The 25,187-nt window shown below is 44.6% G+C and overlaps 1 protein-coding gene across 1 annotated transcript; it reads left to right on the forward strand.

The window, feature by feature from the left end:
- Window positions 1-1,153: 1,153 nt before the first annotated feature.
- Window positions 1,154-24,481, forward strand: tm9sf4 (transmembrane 9 superfamily protein member 4; the record flags this gene model as incomplete). Its single annotated transcript, XM_080497150.1, has 18 exons — window positions 1,154-1,171; window positions 7,658-7,768; window positions 8,198-8,297; window positions 8,383-8,539; window positions 8,666-8,810; window positions 10,914-11,037; window positions 11,421-11,542; window positions 12,191-12,302; window positions 15,646-15,716; window positions 15,863-15,995; window positions 17,154-17,235; window positions 19,231-19,306; window positions 19,378-19,461; window positions 19,791-19,966; window positions 20,059-20,122; window positions 20,199-20,318; window positions 20,705-20,794; window positions 21,575-24,481. The coding sequence occupies 18 exons, from the start codon at window positions 1,154-1,156 to the stop codon at window positions 21,722-21,724; spliced, it is 1,935 nt and encodes a 644-aa protein (XP_080353276.1). The 3' UTR covers window positions 21,725-24,481.
- Window positions 24,482-25,187: the final 706 nt, after the last annotated feature.

Below are 25,187 nucleotides of genomic sequence, written 5' to 3' on the forward strand. Positions count from 1 at the left end.
AATAGAAAAGCCCAACATATCCACATGAGCAAGCAGCTGTGTTTGCGACTGTGGAAAGGAAAAACTGCACCAACAGGGAGAAACTTTGTAGAAACCAGACTCAGAGGTGGCGGCATTCTGCGGACCGGTTGGGGTGAAAGGATAGAGGAGAGGAAAGGAAAGACAGAGAAAGACTTGGTGGGGAGATACATACAATACCCTTGTTAGTGCTACATAAATTTTTTTTCTTTTTAATAATACAGTAATCACAGTGATCTAAATATTTTCCAACTGCCATGAGATTAAACCAGCCTGAGCAGCAACAGAGCAAAAACCAAAATAATCACAACAATTATAACAAAAGCAAAAACAAAAGGACATAAAACAAAGAAAAAAAAGGAAAAGAGAAAAACAGAACGAAACAAAAAAAACAAAAAACAAAATAAAAAGCTGTGGTATTAAGTTTGTTCGATAAACAGCTTTTGTTGTCAGATGCTCAGAATGTTCAGCTACTGTGTGACATGAAATCCATTAGCAAGTTCAGCTAATCTTTCAATTTTGATAATCTGTTTGCTCTCGTCTGTGTATTGCTTGAAAGAAAGGGATTCGTATTACAAGTAGAGATGTCAGAATTTACAAAATTATACAGAAAGACATACATAATCTTTCAGATGTTTCAAATATGTGTTTATGGGGCTGTAACAGCCTTTGTTCCAAAACAAAAACAGTATGATGTGTATAAAGTCAGTGATTTGTACTTTTTTGCCACGTACCAAAATAAAACACTTTTGAATGTGGCAGAGCATTGTGTCAGGTTGAGATCAGGAATAATAGCTCAGGGAATTGTCCGGCCCCCGGGTCCTTAGCTTTCTGAAAATGTGGCCCTCCCACAAATATAGTTGAATAGTCCTGCTCTATGGAGTATATGGCTTATTCTTTTATATATATATATATATATATCAGTTAGGCATGGGGGGAAAAAAGTTTAATGATTCTTTGTATTCCAATAGGGTCATTGCACCATTTTTTCTCGAACCCCAAATAGTCACAAAATCTACAAACAAATTCAAAATAGCCCCTACAAATCATTTCAGCATACACCTCATTAAAAACTAAGTTTATTTCCCGAAATGTCACGTCACTTCCTGAACGTCACCAATGACACGTATTCAAAATGGCGGCCGCGGCTAAGGTAAGTGGAAAGCGAAGTCTTTTCCCCTCAAACTCCACATTTGTCTTTCTGTGTGCGGAGTGAGTCACGCGGTGCGGCGTAAACCCAGCGGAGTGCGGGTCTGGGTTAGTCCCTGAGCTGCCCGGTGGTCTGAACCGGGTCAAGCCGCGCTGTTTTGGGACTGTTGACGATCCTGCTAACTGAGTTAGCATGCTAACGCAGTTAGCGGCTGCTCCTCCGGGCTGCTGTGGCCGGAAGAGCTGTCCGTGTGAGCGGCGGCTCCGTGGGACGGCTGTGGCACTTAACTCCGGTTCTGAAGCGGTGCCGTTGGAGCTCGGGAAGCCGCCGCGCCCCGGCTGTTGGGCTGTCACCCCCGAAGACACTGAGGGGGAGACCCCGGGTGTAACTTTAGCTGTTAGCCAGCTGTGTGAGAGCCACATCGAGGGTGTTCCCCGGTCCCGTGGAGATGTGAGGGTGACAACACGGGATCGGATATATCCGAGTCCCTCGGTGGCATTTTCCTGGTTCTCTGTCGTTTATTTCCCCGCAAAAGATCGCTGAGTTCATACTGAGAGCCATGATCGACAACTTCCTTCTCTTGTTCACTACCACGTTACACACACCTGGTGTCAGTAGTCCTGGAGTGGCTTCGTACTGAATCATTAGTTTCTTTATGTCCCGGATAAATTAAATGATTAGTGGGGTGAATACCAACATTCAACCACTTACCAAAAGGGCCCATATTTCGTTGGCGCTCCTGCTTTAATCGCCCTGAAATGAACCTATCAAATATGTAATTCTTTATTGGGAGCGGAGGAGATCAACAAGTTCGGCTGTCACGATTACTCAGAGAGAGTACACTGATCAGTAATGTAATCAGGATCACGTTACTTCATACTTGCAGAAGCAGGTTTGTTTCACAATGAGGTGATTACATCGAAGTTCACACTTTGAACCCCAAAATGCGCTAAAAGTGTCCTGATTCTATGGTTGCTGTGTTAAAAGGGTGACATGTACAACAAAAAGACTCGATATCGAGCCAAAGAAGTGTCTCTGAATCATTTTAAGGTAGACTTTAATAATCATCTTAATTCCTGTGTACTCTTTTCAAATTCATTTTGATTTCTTAAGCCCTCTAAAATACCCACAGCTGAAACATGGTGCTTCAAGTAAATAATCATAAAAAACATGACCTGCTATAACGAAATGATCCTAAAACACCTTCAGCATGTGGACCAAACATACACCTTGTGCGTCAGACCAAAAAAAGACATTCAAAACATTTTTCAGTAAAATGTATTTTGTTTTGTGCACTGGAACAAAGATTAGAAATAACACTATTCTGTCAGATTAAGAGAGCAGATTGTCCCAAGTACATGAATACTGAATTAAGATCAAATTGATTTGAGTTTAGAATCACCAGGAATATCATCCTATTCGATAGCAGGTCAATCCCATCATGCTTTGCACTGTGATTTCCCCACATCCAGCTTTACCTGGAAGCATTACAGCTGGATTTGTTGGATTAATGGAACTTCTTTTGTAACTGAAACACTGAAGAACCTTGTCCTTGATTAGACTCTGATCATTATGTTTAAGGCCGGGTTTAACCATACCTGGGTATTTAAAAAAAAACTAAAACACTGATATTTCTCTGCATTTGTGGCTTGCATTTACACATAAATGCAGCTGCGAGTCGCCACAAATGATGATTACTCCTGCCATAGTGGAGACTTTGAAAAACTCTACTTTTCCTTAACCCCTTGGATGACATCACGGGGTTAAGGAAAGGCATGAGGAAGCTTCCTAAAGGCATTAGGAAAGGTGATCATATTGTTATAACCATCGGAACGCATTCCACTAGGTGACGTAATAATAATCTGGTGGCGGTGCAGGTTAGTGACGTCTGCCGTGGTGAAAAAAACACATTTCTGAAAATGGACTACACAATGCACATTTATAACACTTTCCCCTGTGCCTGCAAGCAGTGATATAATCTGAAATATCACAATGTTTGAAATGAAATCAGGGGAAAAGAGGCCACCAGGTGAATAAATAACCAATCAAATTGAGAATAGGCTGCACAAAAAGTTTACTTTACTGTGTTGGTTTAAAAACATCCCCATAACATTGATAGTTGTGATCTGTGTTTTAGATTATTCAAAGTTGTTCAAGGCAGATTTTTGCTTTGGTAACTTAACATGACCTGTGTTGAGTCATCCTGAGTTTCCCTGAATGCTGGGATGAGCGGGTCCCTTTAAATGTTGCAATAAGGAATTGTGGGGCATCATGATCTCGTCTCCTTGGGTAGAAAATGCATCAGTATTTCCTCGGCTAAAAGAAGCATTAAACTCCTTTCCTTAGCTTATTGAGGATTTGACCTTTCCTTATCATGGTTGCCGCTTAAAACACTTCTGGGGTTAAGGACAAATAGATGGGGAAGGAGATAAGAGGGAATATTTGGATGTACGCCTATGTCTCCTGTTGCATCGAAAAGTGAAGCCAGAGAATTGCGTCACAATGGCTACCGAGCCTTCATGCTTCTTGTTACACTGCCCCCTACAGGCTTAGCTGCTCATAGTAGCTCTGAACCAGGGGTACATCTGAAAAGTCCCTCCTAACTCCTTATCTTTGGACTTTCATTTAACCATGTGGATGACGTCACGGGCTTAAGGAAAGGTGTTAGAAGGCTTCCTAAAGGAGTTAGGGAAGTTAGAAAGGCGATCATGTTAGTGTGGCAGTTGGACCGCACTTTCACTTCGGGACGTCATAATAATGCAACGGCGGCGCAAGTTAAGCAAAGTGTAAAGTGAGAGACTACTAAGTTTGAAAGGTTTCTCACTGAATTTAAATCTTTCATAGTTTTATACCACAATCTACTAATAAATGGAGTGAATTGTGCAACAGATGTAAGTTAAACTCTATAAAATAGACTAATATAATTGATAAGGTTAAAAGGGACGATCATTTTCAATACTTTCAAAATATGAGCACATGTCATAAAGTCACCTTCAACACTAAAAAGTGGCTTTTATTGGGAAACAGGAAGTTCATCCATGTCAAAACCACATGACACCATGGGTACGTCTGAAAAGTCCCTTCTATCTCCTGATCTATAGACTTCACCTTAACCCCCTGGATGACATCACAGGGTGAAGGAAAGGTGTTAGGAGGCTTCATAAAGGAGCTGGTGAAAGGAGATCACGTGCACTTTCACTTAGTGACGTCATAATAATCCAACGGCAACTCAAGTTGTTGACGTCTGCCGTGGCGGGGGAAGAACTACATGTTTCTGAAAATGGACAATTAGATAATTTAAAGTTGTTCAATGCAGGTTATTGCTTTGGTAACTTGCATGATCTGCTCCCTTTTTCTGACATTGTGAGTTTCCCTGAAAGCTTGGATGAGCCCTCAAAATGTTCTCGCCACAAGGACTTGTGGGGCAGCATGAGCTGGTCTCTTTTGTGAAAGGATGCATCAGTGCTATCTTATGCTGAAGGAGGCTCTAAAGGAAGCAATGGGCAGCGTTTTCTTTGCTTATAGAGAATTCGGACTGTCCTTATTAGGGCTGCAACAACCAATCGATAAAATCTATTAATTGCGATTATTAAAAGTGTTGGCAACGAATTTAATGATCGATTCGTTGTGTCGCGTGATTTTTGCGTGACTCGGCCGGCGTTCGCGCTCTCGGTAACGTCAAAGTTGCGGCACGGCACTTGAAGTAACCGGCGACAACCAGTGCAAAGCGGAGGATGTAAACAACAACAGAGGATTCATAAGGTCTGCCACCCCGGCTGAGATCACTGTTGTAACCTCACATATCTGAGGAGCTCTAAGCCCCGCCTACTTTTTAACCTACTTTATGCGGAGGAAACGCACCAGATTTGGCTCTGATTTACCTTACTGCTCCATACCGCCTTGCCTTACTGCTCCATACCGCCTTACCTTACTGCTCCATGCCGCCTTACCTTACTGCTCCATACTGCTTTACCTTAATGCTCTGTACAGCTTTACCTTACTGCTCCATACCGTTGTTTGATCTTGTAAAAATATAGACATTTCATTCCATACACTGTGACGTCAACAAAGAAACACTTTGAAGAGTAAATTTAAAGGTTATTATAACAATATTTTACCAGCCTGGTCACTCAGGATGAAACTGGACTGTTTGTGGTCCATAAAGTACATTAAATATTATTGAATCATTATCTTGTATATTATACACATGTAGATATCTTGTTATACGTCTTTGTATTGGTTCAGTTAAGTGCTTTTAAATAACCAACACATATTTGATGTTTGGTTCATTCAATATCAACTGGTCCTACAATAAAAAAAAATAAAAAAATTCCGATTTATCGAGTAATCAAAAAAATAAAATCGACCGATTAATGGCTTATTAAAATAATCGTTAGTTGCAGCCCTCGTCCCTAGTCCTTATCATAGCGCTCCACAAAACACTTCCGTGGATTAAGGAAAAGTCTATAGATAAGGAGTTACGAGGGACATTTCGGACATACCCCAGGTGTATATGTGGGTCCGTGCAAATTAAGATTTTTTTTTGTAAACATTGCGGGGGAAATAACTTTTCGTAAAAACTGGGGTACGTGGCCTAAGAGTTTGTTTTTCCTCGGAGTCTCACAGACATCGTAGCAATTTGAGCTCGGCTCGCGAAACATGATTTGAACGGGTGTATGTAGCCTCAGTGTACAGATCAGCATCAACCACCCCTGTTGTTCTGACCTTTTTTTCCTGATTTGATCCTTCCATCCATCCATTGTCTACCGCTTTGATCCTACCGATCAGAATCTGTCCAGAGGCATGTTCCCATTCTGCTCAGGCTTTCTATTCAAATATTTGCGTCCTTGTAAAAGCTAGAAATATTACTGCTTGTCAGTAGTTTTATCAGGAAATAAGTGGGTCAGGAAACATTTTAGATTGTATTTATTTTATACTGCCAATATCAGGTTTTTTTTTTAACTGTTTGAATACAACCATTTTCAGGATAAACTTTTAACAATTGTCATAAGTTAATGTCTTGGATGTTAGTGGTTTGATCAAAAATGGTTAATCTCATGTTTTTCCTCCCGTTTCAAAGTGCATTGGAAAACCACAAGATGTTGAGTGTTTTCATAAACCACACTGGAAGTTTTATGGTGGAAATCAGCCTGAAACGGGTGAAACTTGCTGCTGTAACAGTGACTGTGACACTGTGACCCCTTAATGACTAAACTTTCACAGTCAGTACTGCTTTTTGACACACGGATCTGGAGGGACGGAGAAGAAAAGCTAATCATCATAATGGCCATTTAACAATACATCACATGCTTTCTCACAGACTATATGAACATTTACTCATTTATGGAAATGTATATTTTGATATCGTCAAAAATCATGTGTTTACGAAGACCAAACAGATTTATATTAGCTATTGTAATAGAATAAATGTATCAGTCATTATTTGTGATATTTAGAATAATAGCATTTCATAATCATGATTATACACCATTATATACATTTTATAATATATATAATTATTTATTTTAAAGATATGTAATTTACTTATACCTTTTCATTGAATAATTAGTTTAATATAATAATCTTACATGTTTAAATGAAATAAGTGGAAGCTGAAAAGAAAAGAAAGAAATGAATGAAACTTTATACACTTTTTACATTATAGAGGAGTTAGCTATAGCTGACGTTAGGTGTGATCAGATCACAGCATTACACTCCACCCACTACTGTTGTGGTGTGAAGCCATATTGACTAACTAACCACGGACATCTGCACCGTGTCTTTATTGTTCAGTGACGCCATGCGCTCTGAACATAGATATGTGTGTGCAGAGGTCCCTCGTTTATTGCGAGGGTTACCTTCTAAAAATAAAAGTTTTTAACTTCTTTTTTTTTTTAACAAGTATGATATATGTTTTAAGGCTGTAAAACCCGTCACTACACACTTTATACACTTTTCTCAGACAGGAAGTAACATTTTCTCACATGTCTCTCCTGTTTAAACACTCAAAGGTCAAACCTTTGTGGATTTTAAAACATAAACATTCCTCTGCCTTGTGGCTGCGACTGCAGGTTCCTTTGTCGGTGCAGAACGTTTTGTCGACATGGTGGATTTGTCACAAACAAAACTTGCAAACATGCAGCACTTCAGAGTCTCACTGCTATCAATCAGACGTTGATGTATATTTGGCAAGTCGAACGCATTGGCATACATGAAACACAACATGGAGATTGATTGACAAGGGTCTACAGCCCCTTAGCCAATCAGGACACACAACACAATGTGCAGGCTCTCCCTTAGCCAATCAGGATGCAGAACACTGTGCACCTTCATACGCTGTTTAAAAAAAAAAATGCATGCAAAATTCCACACACAAAAATCTGCAAAACAGCGAGGCCGCGAAAAGTGAACCATGTTCTAGTGAGGGACTATTGTATATCAAACCCAGTTTTGTTTTTTGTAACACACAAGTGTGTGTGTGTGTTTCAGGAGACGTGGTGGGCCTTGCTGCTGTTGTCCTCGCTGCCCATGGCCCCGACCTTCTACGTTCCCGGGGTCGCCCCAAAGAACTTTCGTGAAGGTGAAACCGTAGATATTAAGGTAAGACTAAAATGTCTTCAATCGACGTGTCAAAGTTTTTTCTTGTTGTCTTTGAACAACTTCTTGTCTCGCAGAGTTTATGGTTTGGGTTAAAAATGAGTGTCGCACAATGAAGAGCTGTTTCTTCTATAAATAACTGATTTTGAGTGTTAATTTCTTCTAGTTGACTTGTGCACACCGTCTTCAATCAATTGATGACACATGAATCAGATGAAGACGGGGCTACGTTTTGAGATTCCCTATTTTTTTATTTTTTTTACCACAAAAAAATACAACAAACGACTGTATCAGAAAGCCATTCTGCTGTATTCAGCAGTTCGAAAACATCAAATCTGCATCTTGAAACCAGCTGGTTGAGTTCCACATTTAATCACTGTCCTTTGTGTGTTTTGCTCGTCTCGTCGCTCCGCCTCTCGTCTTGTGTTTCAGGCAGTGAAGCTCACCAGCTCCCGCACTCAGCTCCCTTATGAATACTACTCTATACCGTACTGCAAGCCAGGCGATGTGGTCTACAAGGGGGAGAACCTGGGTGAGCGGCGGGCTGCTGCAGCATGGTTCTTCCATGGCCGTCAGAGCGGGAGAGGTTTAACGCTGCTGTGTTTGGCTCCTGCTAGGTGAGGTGCTGCGGGGAGACCGTATTGTAAATACGCCGTACAGCGTGGCGATGAACAAGGAGAAGAAATGTGAGATTGTGTGCAACAAGAAAACGCTGAGCATCAAAGAGAGCAAGCTGGTGGCTGAGAGAATCCAGGAGGAGTATTACGTTCACCTGTGAGCATCTTTTCTAGTTCTTTCCTCCTCTCTTTTTAGGACTTTGATCTCTACTTTCATCTCCACGCTAACTTCCAGCAGTTTGAGCTGAAACTAACCGAGAGGCCTCTCACTGTGTCGTTCCAGCATCGCAGATAACCTCCCAGTGGCCACCAGGCTAGAGTATTACCCCAGCAGGGAGGCAGGAGGAGAGGAGGAGCAGAAGAGGGACATGGTGAAGGATGTCCAGTTTGAGCATGGTTACAGACTGGGCTTTGTCGACAGCAATAAGGTAAATACTGTCCACTGGTCCTCCTGTTGTATCGACACACAAGCTTTATGATTGTTTTAGGCTGTAATATTTACTCACAGGTCACGAGTCAGTATGTTGAGTTCAGACACAAAGAGAGGAAGGGTCTGTCCAATTGTCCCTCCTGTCTCCTTATCTATGGACTTTACCGTAACCCCGTGACATCATCCAGGGGTTAAGGAAAGGTGTTAGGAGGCTTCCTAAAAGAGTTAAGGAAAGGTGTTAGGAGGCTTCCTAAAGGAGTAAAGGAAAGGTGTGAGGAGGCTTCCTAAAGGAGTTAAGGAAAGGTGTTAGGAGGCTTCCTAAAAGAGTTATGGAAAGGTGTTAGGAGGCTTCCTAAAGGAGTTAAGGAAAGGTGTGAGGAGGCTTCCTAAAAGAGTTATGGAAAGGTGTTAGGAGGCTTCCTAAAGGAGTTAAGGAAAGGTGTGAGGAGGCTTCCTAAAGGAGTTAAGGAAAGGTGTTAGGAGGCTTCCTAAAAGAGTTATGGAAAGGTGTTAGGAGGCTTCCCAAAGGAGTAAAGGAAAGGTGTGAGGAGGCTTCCTAAGGAGTTAAGGAAAGGTGTTAGGAGGCTTCCTAAAAGAGTTAAGGAAAGGTGTTAGGAGGCTTCCTAAAAGAGTTATGGAAAGGTGTTAGGAAGCTTCCTAAAAGAGTTAAGGAAAGGTGTTAGGAGGCTTCCTAAAGGAGTAAAGGAAAGGTGTGAGGAGGCTTCCTAAAGGAGTTAAGGAAAGGTGTTAGGAGGCTTCCTAAGGGAGTTGAGGAAAGGTGTTGGGAGGCTTCCTAAAGGAGTTAAGGAAAGGTGTGAGGAGGCTTCCTAAAGGAGTTAAGGAAAGGTGTTAGGAGGCTTCCTAAAAGAGTTAGTGAAATGCGATCACGCAGTCGGACCACACTTTCCCTTAGTGACATCATAATAATCCGACCTTCTTGTTGCTTTGGTAACTTACATGATCTGCGTCCATTTTCCGCCATCGGGATTTTCCATACACGCTCGGATGAACAGGTTCCTTTAAATCTCGTCACCGCAAGGAATTGTGGGGCAGCATGACCTCACCTCCGTTGATAAAGGAAGCATCAGTGTTTCCTAGGCTAAAGGAGGTTCTAAAGGAACCATCAGTGTTTCCTAGGCTAAAGGAGGCTCTAAAGGAAGCATCAGTGTTTCCTAGGCTAAAGGATGCTCTAAAGGAAGCATCAGTGTTTCCTAGGCTAAAGGAGGTTCTAAAGGAAGCATCAGTGTTTCCTAGGCTAAAGGAGGTTCTAAAGGAAGCATCAGTGTTTCCTAGGCTAAAGGAGGTTCTAAAGGAAGAAACGAGCCTCCTTTTCTCTGCTTCTAGAGAATTCAGACGGTCTTATCATGGCCGCTACACTAAACACTTCGGGGTTCAGTGAAAGTCGATAGGTAAGGAGAGAGGAGGGAGATTTGTTGGTCTCACTGGAGTCGGACGCCACCTGCAGCTCTTCAGCTCTTCTGCAATGGAGCGGCTTCATTTCTTCATTCTTTCATTCCACTGTTGCAACATAAACTACAGTTTCAACACAAAGTCGCTTATGAGAAAAGTTTATCTCCAGTGAAGCAACATTTGATTGTTGGAGGTCAAAAAGTGCTTTTCATTCATTTAACCCTGAGAGCTGGTGAGCGGCTGCAGTCTTCTGGACAGCAGCGAGGAATCGGTACAGATAAAACGCTGTAAGATTTGGGGGGGGGGGATTTGTATACAATGTTCTGAGTTTCACATGACTGTGTGAGGAATGTGAAGGAGTCTTCCTCAAAGCTCACTTGGAGAGGAAGACCAATGTCGGGCGTCTGTACTGACCCCTGACTGACCAGCTCATATTTAAACCTCTCACTTGTTCTCACATTTGCATGATGAAGCAACACACAGGAGTCAATTTAGACTAGTAAGACACCTTTTCTATCCTTTATCTTTAAAAAAAAAATGTAAAAAGCTGTAAAACTTTAAATCTGCAGAAAACCCTGGAACCTAATGGCCTGGAACCTAGTTCCTGTACTGTAACGCCACTGTCTGGTGTTTTAAACATAAAAGTCTGACGGTAAACTGTTGCTCTGATCTCTTCTCATCTCCCTTGTAGTTTTACCTTCACAACCACCTGTCCTTCATCCTCTACTTCCACCGGGAGAAGCTGGAGGAGGGCGACGTCCACGACTACAGGGTGGTGCGATTTGAGGTCGTCCCGCAGAGCGTGAAAGTAGAAGGTTGGTGTGGTCATGTCTGGGGCCTCTGGGCCACGTTCACATCCCCGTCAGCCGCCAAAGCCTCCTTCCTTGTTCTTTTGACGTCGTGCTGGCAGGTTCAGCTTTAGAGGAAAAGATGTCATCAAAACCAACTGACTATTGTGACGTGTGCCCACTTATGTAACTTGTGAACAATAATGCTGTGGTGCGCTGGAAGCAACTCACTGACAGCATTTCTGTGTTGAACCCGCCAACAAAAGAAAACCTGCCACAAGGAGACTGAGCCTCTGACGGTTGTCACTTTCAGTGTTTTGCTCATTTAGTCGCCTTTCCACTCGAATCAAATGACAGCAGCTAAAAGTCACATGCGCATGTTGTCATCCTGGGTGTTTCTTTCTCCTCAGATCTGAAGGCCGTGGAAAAAGATAAAGCGTGCACCTTGCCTGAGGCCAGCGGCTCTGCTGCGCAGGAGATCGACCCAAGCAAGGAGAACGAGGTCCTCTTCACCTACTCGGTGCACTGGGAGGTGAGTGACGTGCAACTTCAACCCCCAGAAATCCACCAAGCGCTCATGCTGGGGGTTTGTTGGTTGGAAATGAGAAGAGCCTCCACTGACAATCCAGTGTGAGGAAAAGCTTTCTTCTCCTTCCTTTGATGCATCATATTTGAGGCAGATGAGCAGGAAACATGAGTCTGGTGTATTCATGTCCTGTGTACGCTTTGTTTTTTTCTGTTGTGCTCCTCATCCAGCCCCAATCCCCACCAGTGTGTTTGCCACTGGTTCGCTTAGAATGGGACTCATCAACATGGTGACTAAGAAAAGTAAAAGAGTTCTCACTGTGTGCCGAGGCCTTTCTTGTGATCTCACAGATTGACTTTAAACCTTATGTTGCTGCTCACTGCATCACCTGAGGGCTGGGAAGCAACTTGCTATTTGTGCAGGTTCTGATTTTGTTGTTTGGATTTCGCACACACCATAAACAATAACTAATCCTTCCATCCAAACACAAAGTGAGTGAAAAGAGTTCACACACAATTTGAATGAAGATTAAAAAAAAACCGATGGCAGCTCGCCCACATCCTGTATTAGATCGTGTCATTATTGCCTCCAGGCTCATGTTTATGACAGTTCACAGTGTAAATATGTGTGAATGGCGGCTTCTGGTCTCTGCAGGAGAGTGAGGTGAAGTGGGCGTCTCGTTGGGACACGTACCTGACCATGAGCGACGTCCAGATTCACTGGTTCTCCATCGTCAACTCGGTGGTGGTGGTCTTCTTCCTGTCAGGTACGTCCCTCAAACGGCTCGGCGCGTATCGTGAGCCGAGTGGAAATGTTTCTTCCTGCATTCAGGCCATAGAACCGTTCCCAAAGTGTCAGGAACCGTCACAGGAATGTTTAGTTCTGGGGTCGTTTCTTTGACCTCAACAAAGTCTGTGGAGCTTTGAAAGGGTTCAGGAGGCGTGGGCCGGTCTGCAGACACCCTCCATGTTAAAACTCTCCAGTCGGGCTGCACCTATCAAATATTACATTGATTAACCAACTAATTTGATAAAACACATTTTTGCTCAATTAAATACACAATAAAAAGAAGACATTCGTGAATAACAACTACTTTCATTCCTTCATTTGATGCAAATCAGCAAAGAGTTTCAGTCAAAATGTCCTCTATAGATAAATATAATTGCTTCCCAATCATTTTTTCCGAAGCATCAACATTTTTTTTTTATATTGATTCATAAACTCTGCCTGTGAATTGTGTAACTTCACATTCAGAATCACAACCAATACGTGTCCATCCATCTTCCATCCTGCTAATTGTGTCGTCGATCCCGGGGAACTGTGGGTTCAGGCAGGATTCACCTGGACTGGTCCTCAGTCTGTCACACAACCAAGACGTTCCAGCTGATCTGCTTGACTGTGGACTGGGAACAAAATACCTACATGCTGTAGAATGGTCTGACACTCTATTGTCTCGCAGCCAAGCGGCGAGACTCCAGTGTCTCGATACAAGAACTCGTCTCTCTTCCAGGCTGTCAGTGAACCTGATAACAAACCGGTAAAGCTCCTTCCTGTCTTCACTCCTTCACATGAGGATTTCTGCTTCTTTATTGACCTTGAGCTAAGCCCCGCCCACTTGGTTCCTGTTGCCAACACGGACAAGCCGTCGCAGCTGCATGTGTTTCCCTGACAGCTGTCGGTGTGGAAACCACAACGCAGCAGGCGCTGGACAGCGCTTCGCCACCTGGCTAGCGTGATTAGCTCGCGAGCCCCAGGATCATCGTTTCAACAACAAAAGTGTCTGCAGCGCTAAAGCTTCTCCAAGGAGCCGTGAATGTTTTTCCGAGTCTGGGCTCTTGGTAGTTGAATGCTGTTGGTTCATTTGCATTAGGGGGCGGAGCTTAGCCAAAGGTCACTTGGTCCTCAGCACATTTGTTGAATGCCTTCAATCTTAAAGTGGAGATTTGGTGGATTGACGTTCACTGTTTTTGTCTCCGTCGTCACCTTGATGGTCATAAATCTGCTGAGGCTTCTGGCTGCGGTGGACACAGTGAAAACAAAAAACCTTTTCAGTTCCTCTCAGAGAAATGTCTGGAAATAAAGTTCTCGGTGTTGTTGGTGAAGTGAGAGTTGACACTTTCTCCTTCATATCAGCTCCACAAAGCAAAATGTGGAACGGGAGAGAATCGGGTAAAGTCAAAAGTGTGTCTGCGTCCTGTCTGGCTCGGCACTCCAAGATCAGCTTCTCAGAAAGATTTTCTTATTTTAACTTTGCAGCAGAGACATGTGGAATTGCCAGAACATCTGCATTGTTGCGAAAGCGTTCTCTTCTCTGTGCGGCAGGCAGAACACGTTTCACCAGCCTGCAGGTTTAACTGGACGACCACACAGGGTGTGTTCACAGCAAAAAAAATAGTACAACATGCTTTCTCATCACAGAAATGACCTTTCCTATAGATTTGGGGGTTTTTTTGTCAAGGAGAAATTTTGTTTTTGTTCCTTGTCCACCCCCCCTCTCACAACAACACAAACACAAAAGCCAGATAGCTCAGGAATGCAAACAAAATATACAGATATATGTACACACACACACACACACACACACACACACACGTATGAGAGATAACGTTTCCTATAGATTTTTAATCCGATGTGTTGGCCATGATGGAATCCTGATGATCTCAGCTGATTGGCCAGAGCAGTGGAATCATATGAATTTGCTCCGAGGCTCAGAAACAGATTAGATGTGGTGGTTTGGATGTTAGATTTCACACACACACACACGCACGCACGCGCACGCACACACAGAAACGTCATTCACTCTGGAGGAAAACTTACAGTAACACGTAAACCATTAACTGATTATTGCCAACTTTTACTTTGTTGCACATTGTTGCTGTATTTTATTTATTTTTTCTTAATGTCCTGTGAAATGTCAACAGTTAAGATGGTTTGACTTTAGACTCTGATTTAAAACAACCTCATACATGACTTAATGTTTAACTTTCTAAGCTAAATGTAATTAAAACACATTTCTTTAATCTTGGTAACAGGACACATGCACGTGCGTGCGTGTGTCTGTGTGTGTGTGAGTCAGACGCGTGTTTTTTTTACAGTGAAACTATGCTGCACTGCCGGTATTTCCTGGTGATATTTCCATAAATCCAGTGAGTGAAGCTCCTTCCCAGCCCTCCATCATGATCATATCGGTGTTGACTGAGTCACATCCTGTTTCCACGCCTAAATTCTTACATTTGAAATGTTTGCGTAGTTTAATCTGGTTTCTTTACAGTGGCGTGCGTCTCGAGCCACCTCATAAATACCTTCCAAGCTGCTGTCATTGAATCACACACCCATGATTCCAAGTTATGTTACACCTTTGATATTGCATTGCCTGCAGACTAAAGATCCTCCATGCATCGCCTGTTGATCAATGAGAATTATGAATTTAATTGCAGTTAAAATGTATAATTATTGCTCATCCAACCATTTAGTGAACGGCGCCACCGCCCGCTGTTCAGTTCTACGCTGCGATCTTGTGAAGAGTCGTAGTTATAAAAAAAAAAAACATCAGGCGCCTTGGTTGGACTCTCATTAGTGCCAATAAGTTACTTTGCTACTGGATGGAAGAAGAAGTACCGTGGTTTCTGGTCTATTGAGTGCACCAGGACATGAGCCGCTCCCACCAAATTTTAAAAAGAAAAGGAGTTACGTGATGCACCTGAACGGATCAGCAGTATCAGAGGATGGAAGCTTGTTAACCCTTAATAAGCCGAGTCTTCCGCCCAGAGTTCAAAGCATGTAAAAAAAACAAAAGTGGCGGCTTATAGTCCAGAAAGTACGGTAATATTTGTTCTTGTGGCATTGTTTTTTTCGTCTTTGACCATTAGTATGAAACGTTTCACGCTTTAACCACAGATATAAATCCAACTTTCAGGCTGAATTTGAAGCTCAGAGGAAAAACACTTTGGTTAAAAGTCTTTTATTTGCAAACATAAGCTAACGCCTGTTATTTCAACCTTTATTTCTTGGGTGTGAAAGCGACGTGTTCCGGAGTCCTGGGAGGGAATGATGCTTATAATGAACTTTTTTTTTTTTTTTACCTGATAGTTTCCCACTTTGTTTTCTAGGTATTCTGAGTATGATCATCATCAGGACCTTGAGGAAGGACATCGCTAACTACAACAGAGAAGACGACCTTGTAAGAACAGACATGTTTCCTCTGGTGGACAGCGTGTCATCAACTTTCAGTCCAGCTGCTTTACTTCAGGGAAAACAGGAATCAGGTGGACGTCAGCGTTCAGTTTATCGTCTCCACCACACTGTGTTCTCCTGCTCTTTTACCAGGAGGACACCATGGAGGAGTCCGGCTGGAAGAATGTCCACGGGGACGTCTTCAGACCCCCCCAGTATCCCATGATCCTCAGCTCCCTGCTGGGCTCGGGGATCCAGCTCTTCTGCATGGTCCTCATCGTCATCTGTGAGTCCGCTTTCACTGATTATTCATTCAAGTCGATAAGTTCTGATAAACTTCTCAAACTTTTTCTATATTTGACTTGTTGAGCTGCTCCCACATGTCAACCCTTCGCTTAATGTCCTAGTGAAATGTAACACACTACTTCGCAAAAAACGATAGTTGGGGTACTACTTTAAGGTTCCTCCGACTCTGCCCCACCACTGTTGTCGCGTAACAAAGTTATTTGAATTTTGAATCTCCAGCCGAGGAAGTCGGGGGAATCCTTCGTCAAGAGTTGTGCAGATCTCGATCTGTTGTGTTTACATTGACTTGCGTTGTTTCCCTCTTAAATATCAAAGTTTTTACAGTGTTTTGAAGTTATAGTCGGTGTTTTATGAGCCTTGACGAAAGATTGAGCCTGGAAGAGACCAGAGAGAGGAGAAAAGGAGCACAGGCGGCGGGAGCCGCTAGTTCGTGCGGCTAGCGGGAGCCGCTAGCTCGGGCTTCTAGCGGCTAGCGGAAGCTGCTAGCTCGGGCGGCTAGTAGACGATCAAGTAATACCTGGACTCATCTTCGGTGATTCCGCGCAGTTGGAAAAGCGCTTCGACGTGATCCAGGAAGCCGGTCGTTCTGCCAAAAGTCAGGACGCCTCAAAGGTGAAAAGTGGCGGCTGCTGAGGCGAGGAGACGAGGACGAATGGAGGACGAAGCGTCTTCTGCTTCCTCAAACATGTTCCAGACGGGGTCACCGATGGCAGAACGACACATTCTGTGTCTTCTTCATCAATCACTGGGTTTGAAATGATGATGATGATGAAATATCGTTAAATTCAGCCTCTTCGTGGTCAAAACTCTGATCCTCCATAAAGTAAACACAACTTGGGCGTGTGCACATCCAGTGACGTCACTCTATTATTGTCAGAAGCTCCGCCCAGCAGCGGAAATACCAACGTTTATCAGCTATTTTCTCACAGATTGCCGTGTTTTACCATTTTACCCCTGGACCAGTTAGCATAAAAAATGTCCCTCGAAGCGACAGCCAGAGTGTTTTGGAGGTCGAATTTTCATTCCACTAGGACTTTAACGTGCAAGTCGTCCTCAAACAGACGCCTCATTCATGAAAGCCAATCAGAAACGAATCCAGTTTGAGACTTTCCGTCTTTCTGTGTGTGTTTTTCTCCAGTTGTGGCCATGCTGGGCATGTTGTCTCCGTCCAGCAGAGGAGCTTTGATGACCACCGCCTGCTTCCTGTTCATGTTCATGGGGTAGGACTCTCCGCTCAGGCCTGCCTGTTTGCTTTGCAGGGTTTTTCTGCAGACCAGAAATCTGAATCACATAAAACAGTGAAAGCACAAAATCCACAAAAGAATTCTGTTTGAACATGTTTGTTTTATAGAAAGCGAAGTCGGTCACAATATAGTTGGTATTTCATCACGTCATGATGTGTTTGAAGAAGCGTCCAACAGTGGAATGAGTGAAACCGGTTGGACCAAGAGTGATCTGCAGTATGTCTGAGTGGTTGTTTGAGACTGAGAACAGAATGTTCTATTAAGACACGTGGACCTCCGAGGACGTTATGTTGGCGCTTCAGGAGGATCCAGTGTTACTGGTGGTAAACGTGTAGATGTGGTTCGGCACTACGGAAAAAAGCAACAAAAACTCTGGCATATACCAGACCAGCTTTTTTCATTTATTTTGAAAAGACTGTGAAACTAAATACCGTCTCCTGTTATAAAAAGTAAAAAAATAGATTGAATAAAACAAATTAATTAGGAGGGTTCAGTTGATTGACGGCGGCTTCCAGGCTCATTACTGCCACCTGGATGGAAGGGAGGATTATTTAATGCTCACTCAGACATTAGTTCGTGACTCCGCCCACCAAAAAGTGGCGATACAGGATGAATGCAAATACCGTCACACCCCTAATATGTTCCCTGCTACAACCTCTCAAACCGGCTCCGTCAGACGAGCACTGGGATTGAATATTGGTAAAAAAAAGGCTCATGTTGCATTTTGTTCGTTCTCTCTCAAGGTTTTATATTGGCGTATTAAAAGCACGAAGCCTTTCTGTTAGTGACGACGGGATGATTTGTACTGGTCTCTGACCTTGGACTTGGACTCTGTCATATAAAACTAAACAAACTCATCTGGGCTTCTCTTCAAACAAGCCGCAAAACTCCACCTTTCACTATCAACGTGACACATTTGGGGTTTATGTGTCAATAATCCGTCAGATCTGAAACCAAACAGAACTGAAAACATTAAGGGAATGGAAATCAAACCGTTTGAGTCCACTCATCACGTCTACTCAACGTTATTTGTATGACGTCAAACTCGGATGAGTACCGCCCGACTTCTGTCAGCAAAAATCAAACCGTTCGGTACCTAAACGCAGCCTTGTGACAGTGAGGCAGTGGAAGACTGGGAGATTTTCCCAGCTGAACTTGAACGCAGCATTGCACATGTGCGTGATGACGTCAGTCGCTGCGGGTTGAGGCGGCGGCCACGGAGCAGCGTGGCTGATGGGAAACGGCTCCGGTACACATTTACACTCGCTGCAATATTTGTGAGGCGAAGTGAAAGCAAGCAGCAGGAATACTTTAATCTGAGGACGCTGCAGGTTAACAAGCACCACATCTGCCGTCACAATGTTTCCAGAGGAGAAGGGAAAGGAAGAGGAGTTTTAACTTGTGCTTTATTATGGAGTTCAGGGTTTTCATGTTGAAGCAATTTGAGAAACAACTGCGACAATATGAACAGTTGGATGTTGTTTTCATACAATTTGTTAAACTTTACAAATTGAGAAATATATATGTTCAATTAAAATTCTTTTTAGATTTGATTATTGATGCTACATAAACGCACACAAAAATGCTGAAAACGGGTGCCATTGAGTCTCGGTTCAAATGTGAACGTTCCCCGTCGCTACGCATCTAAATACAGCAAATACACAGCAAAGGTGGAGGGACAATCCTGGACTTTGGTGGGGCTGTAGAAGGTGTAGCAGGTGTAGGTGTTGTACACCTTCTACAGCCCAACCATAGTCCAGGATTGTCCCGTCGCTATTGTAAGGTTAGAGTTGTGTTAAAGAGGGTAACAGTCCATGGTGGTGTGATCGTCAAAGGGCCCAGACCAGGTTCAGCTTTAGCTTGAAGTGGATGAAAGAAGCTTCCTCAGTTTTCATGTCTCTTAATAATTTAGCTGTGAAAAATGGGATTTTCTTTCCGGCTTTTGATTTCTTGTCTCTGGACGTCCTGCAGTGTGTTTGGTGGCTACTTCGCCGGCAGGCTGTACCGCACACTGAAGGGCCAGCGGTGGAAGAAAGGAGCCTTTTACGTGAGTCCATTAGCTCTGAGCCCATTAGTTTGTGGGAACGGAGAAGCTGACGCTGCGGCGTTTCCTTCCAGACGGCGACGCTGTATCCTGCCGTGGTGTTTGGGATCTGCTTCATCCTCAACTGCTTCATCTGGGGAGAGCACTCCTCTGGAGCCGTGAGTACACCCAGGACCGCTTTGAAAACTTCCCTGGTTGCTACAAAACAGAACGTTCATGTGTTCGCCATCGTCCCACACGAGCCGCTGATCCAGACGCGACGGGAACGTTTGCAAAGACGGCGAAATATGAATCCTGTGCATGTTTATCTACTTTTTAGGAATATAAATGAAAATTTTTAAGTTTTATTCTGACAAGAGAAAAGTGAAATTGGAAAACTTGTGTTGTGTTTTGAATTTTGAAGAGAAAAACCATGCGTTTTCACTGGCGACGTCGTGGTATAAACGGGGTCTAGAGGTCAAAGTGAAGGTTCCCTCTCCTTCCACAGGTCCCCTTCACCACCATGATGGCTCTGCTCTGCATGTGGTTCGGGATCTCCATGCCCCTGGTCTACCTGGGGTACTACTTCGGCTTCCGCAAGCAGCCGTACGACAACCCGGTCCGGACCAACCAGATCCCCCGGCAGGTCCCGGAGCAGCGCTGGTACATGAACAAGTTCGTGGGGTACGTTTCTGTTTTTTTATCATTAAGTCATATTTTGAATGTAAAGTCAGTCGGTGGTGTTTGAAGTCGTGAGTCTGGCTCCTCCTCTCCAGAATCCTGATGGCGGGGATCCTTCCGTTTGGCGCCATGTTCATCGAGCTGTTCTTCATCTTCAGTGTAAGTTCACGCAGTAAGTCCGCCGCCCGGCCGCACGTTCAGCATGTGATTAACGTGGAAGTGTCGCCACCCGCAGGCCATCTGGGAGAACCAGTTCTATTACCTGTTCGGCTTCCTCTTCCTGGTCTTCATCATCCTGGTGGTGTCCTGCTCTCAGATCAGCATCGTCATGGTTTACTTCCAGCTGTGTGCAGAGGTGAGCTGACCGCCTTCAGTCACCTGACCAACAGCTCAGACTTGTGGAGACTTGAAAATAGATTTTTAAAATAAATGGATTCACATGTTTCAGTCCATTGTTGCAGGAAGTTTGACTGCATTGACTAATACTGGTTTTCAGAGCACCTGCTCTCAGTACTCCGATTGTGACGACAGCTTCATTATTATCTACACGTGGACAGATCGATGGAGGCTATGGAGGTTTCTACAAGCATTAAGACGTGTCCGGACTGGATATTTAGTCCGATTCATAGTGGGAATGTTGTGAAGGAGTTCAGTGTCAGCTGGGTGCTTCTCCTCCCGTTGAGCTCCGACTGTGTCTTGAACTGGTACATGAAGCCATCACGTCTTCTCCGTCTCCGTCAGGACTATCGCTGGTGGTGGAGAACCTTCCTGGTGTCCGGAGGCTCGGCCTTCTACGTCCTTGTTTACGCCATCTTCTACTTCGTCAACAAGGTAAATCAAAAGGGTTTTCCCCAGACAGACAAGGGTTTCATGAAACCCGCTGGACACCGGATGAAACGCATCCAAGTCATTCATGTAATGCAGAGGCAGGAGGGACGAAACCAGCAAGACGCACTGACCTGGCCGCAAAAACCTCCCGGCAAGTTGGAAACATTAAAAAAAAACCATTATTTTAAACCCATTTTTAAGAGTGTCAGCTCGCTGAGATCTCAGTGACGCTGCCATGAAAGCTACCAAACCAGCACTAGGCTCAAAGCCCATTTGTAAAAACACCCAGAATGCAACAGCGATGGCACAAGTGTTTTGGACATTTCACTGTATTTTGCAGCAGAAAGTTTCATTATCATTTTGAGATTGGAGCTTGAAGTTTTGTGGAAAAAATAGACATTTTCGTCACAAATGCTCTGAGTCAATTAGTTTAACTTATCAATATGGCACTGGTTTAGAAGTCCGGTACTGAAATGAGTTTGACACTCTTCATGTAAAGACTTCATGTAAAACATGGATTCTGTAGAGGATAGCTTCGCTCTGGCGCCCTCTAATGGCCAGTCACCGTCACCACTGACACATGTACAGCCAAACCAGTAAATACACGCCGACCAAATCATAACCTTCGCCTGTGTGTGTGTGTGTGTGTGTGTGTGTGTGTGTGTGTGTGTGTGTGTGTGTGTGTGTGTGTGTGTGTGTGTGTGTGTGTGTGTGTGTGTGTGTGTGTGTGTGTGTGTGTGTGTGTGTGTGTGTGTGTGTGTGTGTGTGTGTGTGTGTCCTCAGCTGGACATCGTGGAGTTCATCCCCTCCCTGCTGTACTTCGGCTACACCGCCCTGATGGTGCTCTCCTTCTGGCTGCTGACCGGGACGATCGGCTTCTACGCCGCCTACATGTTCATCAGGAAAATCTACGCGGCGGTGAAGATCGACTGAGCGGCCGCTCCTCCTCCTCCTCCTCCTCTTCTCCTTCCTCACTTTTTGTTCTGTTCTTTCTTTTTAAACTGTGTATTTTTATCCATGTCCAACAAACACTGACCTGCGTGCAGCGGGAGCGTCACGCGAGAGCGCCACCCGGTGGAGGACGGGGAGGCGACTCGTCCTCCACCCGCTCCTCTTCTCGTTCCCGTCAGAGACTCTGAGGCGCTCGTCCTCCACCTCGTCTCCCTGCACACAAACACAGCGGGCCAAAGCTTTCTGCACGTTTTCCAGCTGTGTGTCGTCGTCGTCGTCCTCCGGATCGTCTCCCGGACAACACTTTGGGTTTTTGTTTTCTTTCTTTTTCTTTCTGTCGTCGCTCGTCTCTCCTCTGCTGGGACTTGGTGTCGGATGAGGGAAGGACCGGGGAGTGGGACTGTGGTTGTGGTTGTTTGTTGTCTGGATCAGATGGGAATGATTTCAGGGGAGTTCTACGTTGTATCACCAAGGGGGTGGGGGGGGGAAAGGTTAAATTAAATGTTCTATTATTTTTTACTCTACTTAAACGTTCCCTGTCATCATGAGCTTGTCGCTCCCACACAGCGCCGCTGTTTTACACGTTTCAGACCAGGACAGCCACGGCAGAGTGTAGCCTTGGCAGCGCTGGAGCTGCTGAACTATGCAGTACTGGAGCGAGAGAGTGCACACTGGCAGGGTGGAGCCGTCTTGTCCTCATTTTAAAGAACAACACCCCCCCCCCCCTCATTCACTCACGTGTCAGAAATCAAGCAGCAAAACGACGGTGACAAAGCGGCTCGTTACGAGGGCTTCTCCTAGACGAGACGTCTATTTCACACGAGCAGAATCGGGTTTATTTCCATCATTCTGACGTAAAACCAGTTCAGGTACATGACAAGAGGTGGACGACAGGATTGATGCCACCGGGAGGGAAACGGATTAGCTTGGCTTTAACCGGGACGTTGCCACCAGAATCAAGAGAATCCCCACTTTCTTCCTGATTCAGTTTGACCAAAGGCATCGATCACCATTTTACTGAATCTGTGTGGAAGTTGTGCTTTTGTGGTGAATTAACGTCACGTCCGTGGTTCGCTGGCGCTTTGGAGGTCAGCTGAAATGGCAGCAAGTTCTTACTGGCAAGACGGAGTCTCGTATTTATTGTACCAACTGAAGTGTGTGTGGTGACTTTGAGGCAACCAGCCGCTGGCGACGGCTGCATATTGAATGTATATCTAGCTATGCTAACCTAGCTCCTCGTTAGCAGCAGTCTTTATACAACACCCAGACGTGCGCTAACTGAGCTAACCAGCTACGACACGTAGCTTTATCATGACTTTCCGTGCCTTTGTGCTCACCAGCTGCTAATAGCGACTTCCTATGAAATATTATGGGATGTGCAAACTAGTTGTAGCCTCGTCTTGCATTCAGATGGAAGGAGAGCGTCTTGCAGTAGCTTCTAGTTAAATGTACAAGTTGCTTCACTCGACAAACTGGCTTGTGGAATGCTAATGAATGCTAACTGAATGGTCATTGACGCTGCTTTCATTATGTTAGCATCGCTCTGCAAAGCTAAAATTACTTCTTGGTTTATTTAAACGTGTGCGCGTTTACGCAGCTAGGCTAGCTTACTGTTAACAATAACTGAATCATGCAGGTGTATCCCATCACGCCGTTACTTGTAAATTTATGTGAAATCAAGCTGCACTCGTTAGCTTTCATCTCGTGCTCAGACAAAATGGTTTTGTGCTCGCTGCTCGTGTCGCTGTGCTACGCTAAGCAGCTGCTAGCCCTACGTATGGACGCATATCGAAATGTAATGCTCGGTTTAGCCCCTTGTCGTAACTTCGGTCCTCTGGCTTCATTCCAAGTCAACCAAACTGATGGTTTTCATGCTAAGCTAGCTAGCTGTGAGGTGTGACGTTGCGTAGATGGATTTATCAGGTGTGGCATCAATCTTCTCCTCTAACTCTTGCTAAAAGGGCTCTTCGGCGGTGGAAAACGCTTAAAGCGAAGCCTCGCAGACAACCGTCACCGTCAGAGTGGCCGTCACCGTAACGTTCAGTATTTGAGGATAAACGCTCCCAGCATGCAGTGCGCTCTCTGAGACCTCCATGTAAATATTCAACGCAGTCGTATTTGTGCTGAAAAGTGGTTTTGGCGTCAGTCGATGCGGTTCCCGGTGTTTTTGCACAGAAGGAGGCATCTGGACGGATCCCGGTTCCCCAGGAATGAGTGAGAGACTCATCGTCCTCTCGCTCCTTCATCGCCGCCTCCACAACGTCAGCCTGAATCTACCTGTGGCGCCAGAGAAAGATCCTCCGGGCTGAGAGCGACCGGGCGGCCATTCCTGGGATTTGCTCCCGTCTTTGATGGAGAGCGCCGCCCCCTGAACGATCCGTTTCATCCCAGAGTTCCCCCAGGAAGGACGCCACGACGCGTCTCGCCTGCCTCTGAAGAGCGAGCACAAACGCCGGGGAGATTTTTATACAGACTCACGAGAGGCCCGAGTCGCGCGTCGGACGACGGAGGCTTCTCCGGTGTAAATAGAGGGGGAAGAAACGGCTTTGTATTTGTTGCGTTTTCGCTGTTCGTGGCGCTCTGTGATGAACCCAGTCATCGTTTTAGCCAAAAGCATGATGCTCATATTGACTCTCAAAAACAACTTGTTACTGGTAGTTTTCTCTTGGTTTCTTTTACAGAATGTTCAATTACAAATGTACAATGATAAATAAAAGTGATGACCAGTTGAATTTGAAAGGGAGCTTCCATTGTCTTACATGCTAGAACTGTGTAGCAACGTGTTTTTCAATCGATGGGATTAGAATCTAGAACTTGGGACATTTTGTTTGTTCTTCCAAAGGAACTATTGACTCCTTCAGCAGGACGAATCACACCGTCTCAGAGCCAGAACGCTTCAGGAAAGGTTTGAGAAACACGAGTTTCAACTGTAGATTTTCCTCCATATTGTTCAGAACTGAGCAACATGGAGGTTCTACGTCATAACTTGTGCTACAAACATCTGGATGTCAGCGACCACAACATGCTCAGAGGTCTGCTGGAATATTTGTTCCTTCAGTCAGCGGCTCGCTGCAGCTCATCGCTTGAGATCAACCCTGAGCTTGTTGTGATGAAGATGAGCTGCTGAAGGTCAAAGTGAGCATGAGAATGATGAAGGAAATGTGATTTAAGTGACTTTGAACGTTTGACTTGGGTATGTGACTCTGCTGGGGTCTGAACAGGCGACCATCTCCAGGGTTTCTAGATTCAAACAGAAGTTCTCCAGTGAGCTTCAGCTCTCTGGGACATGGAGATGGACGAAGTGGTTGGACATGATAGAATCTCCACCAGAACTGGACCGGAGAGAGATACAGTATATTTCTGCTGCCACATTCAGAATTTGATGTAAAACCTATGAAAGCTGGGATCCATCCTGCCTGCTGTTCACGCTCCGGCTGCTCCTGTT

This window comes from Blennius ocellaris (genome assembly GCF_963422515.1).
Source record: "Blennius ocellaris genome assembly, chromosome: 5".
Lineage (NCBI taxonomy): Eukaryota > Metazoa > Chordata > Actinopteri > Blenniiformes > Blenniidae > Blennius > Blennius ocellaris.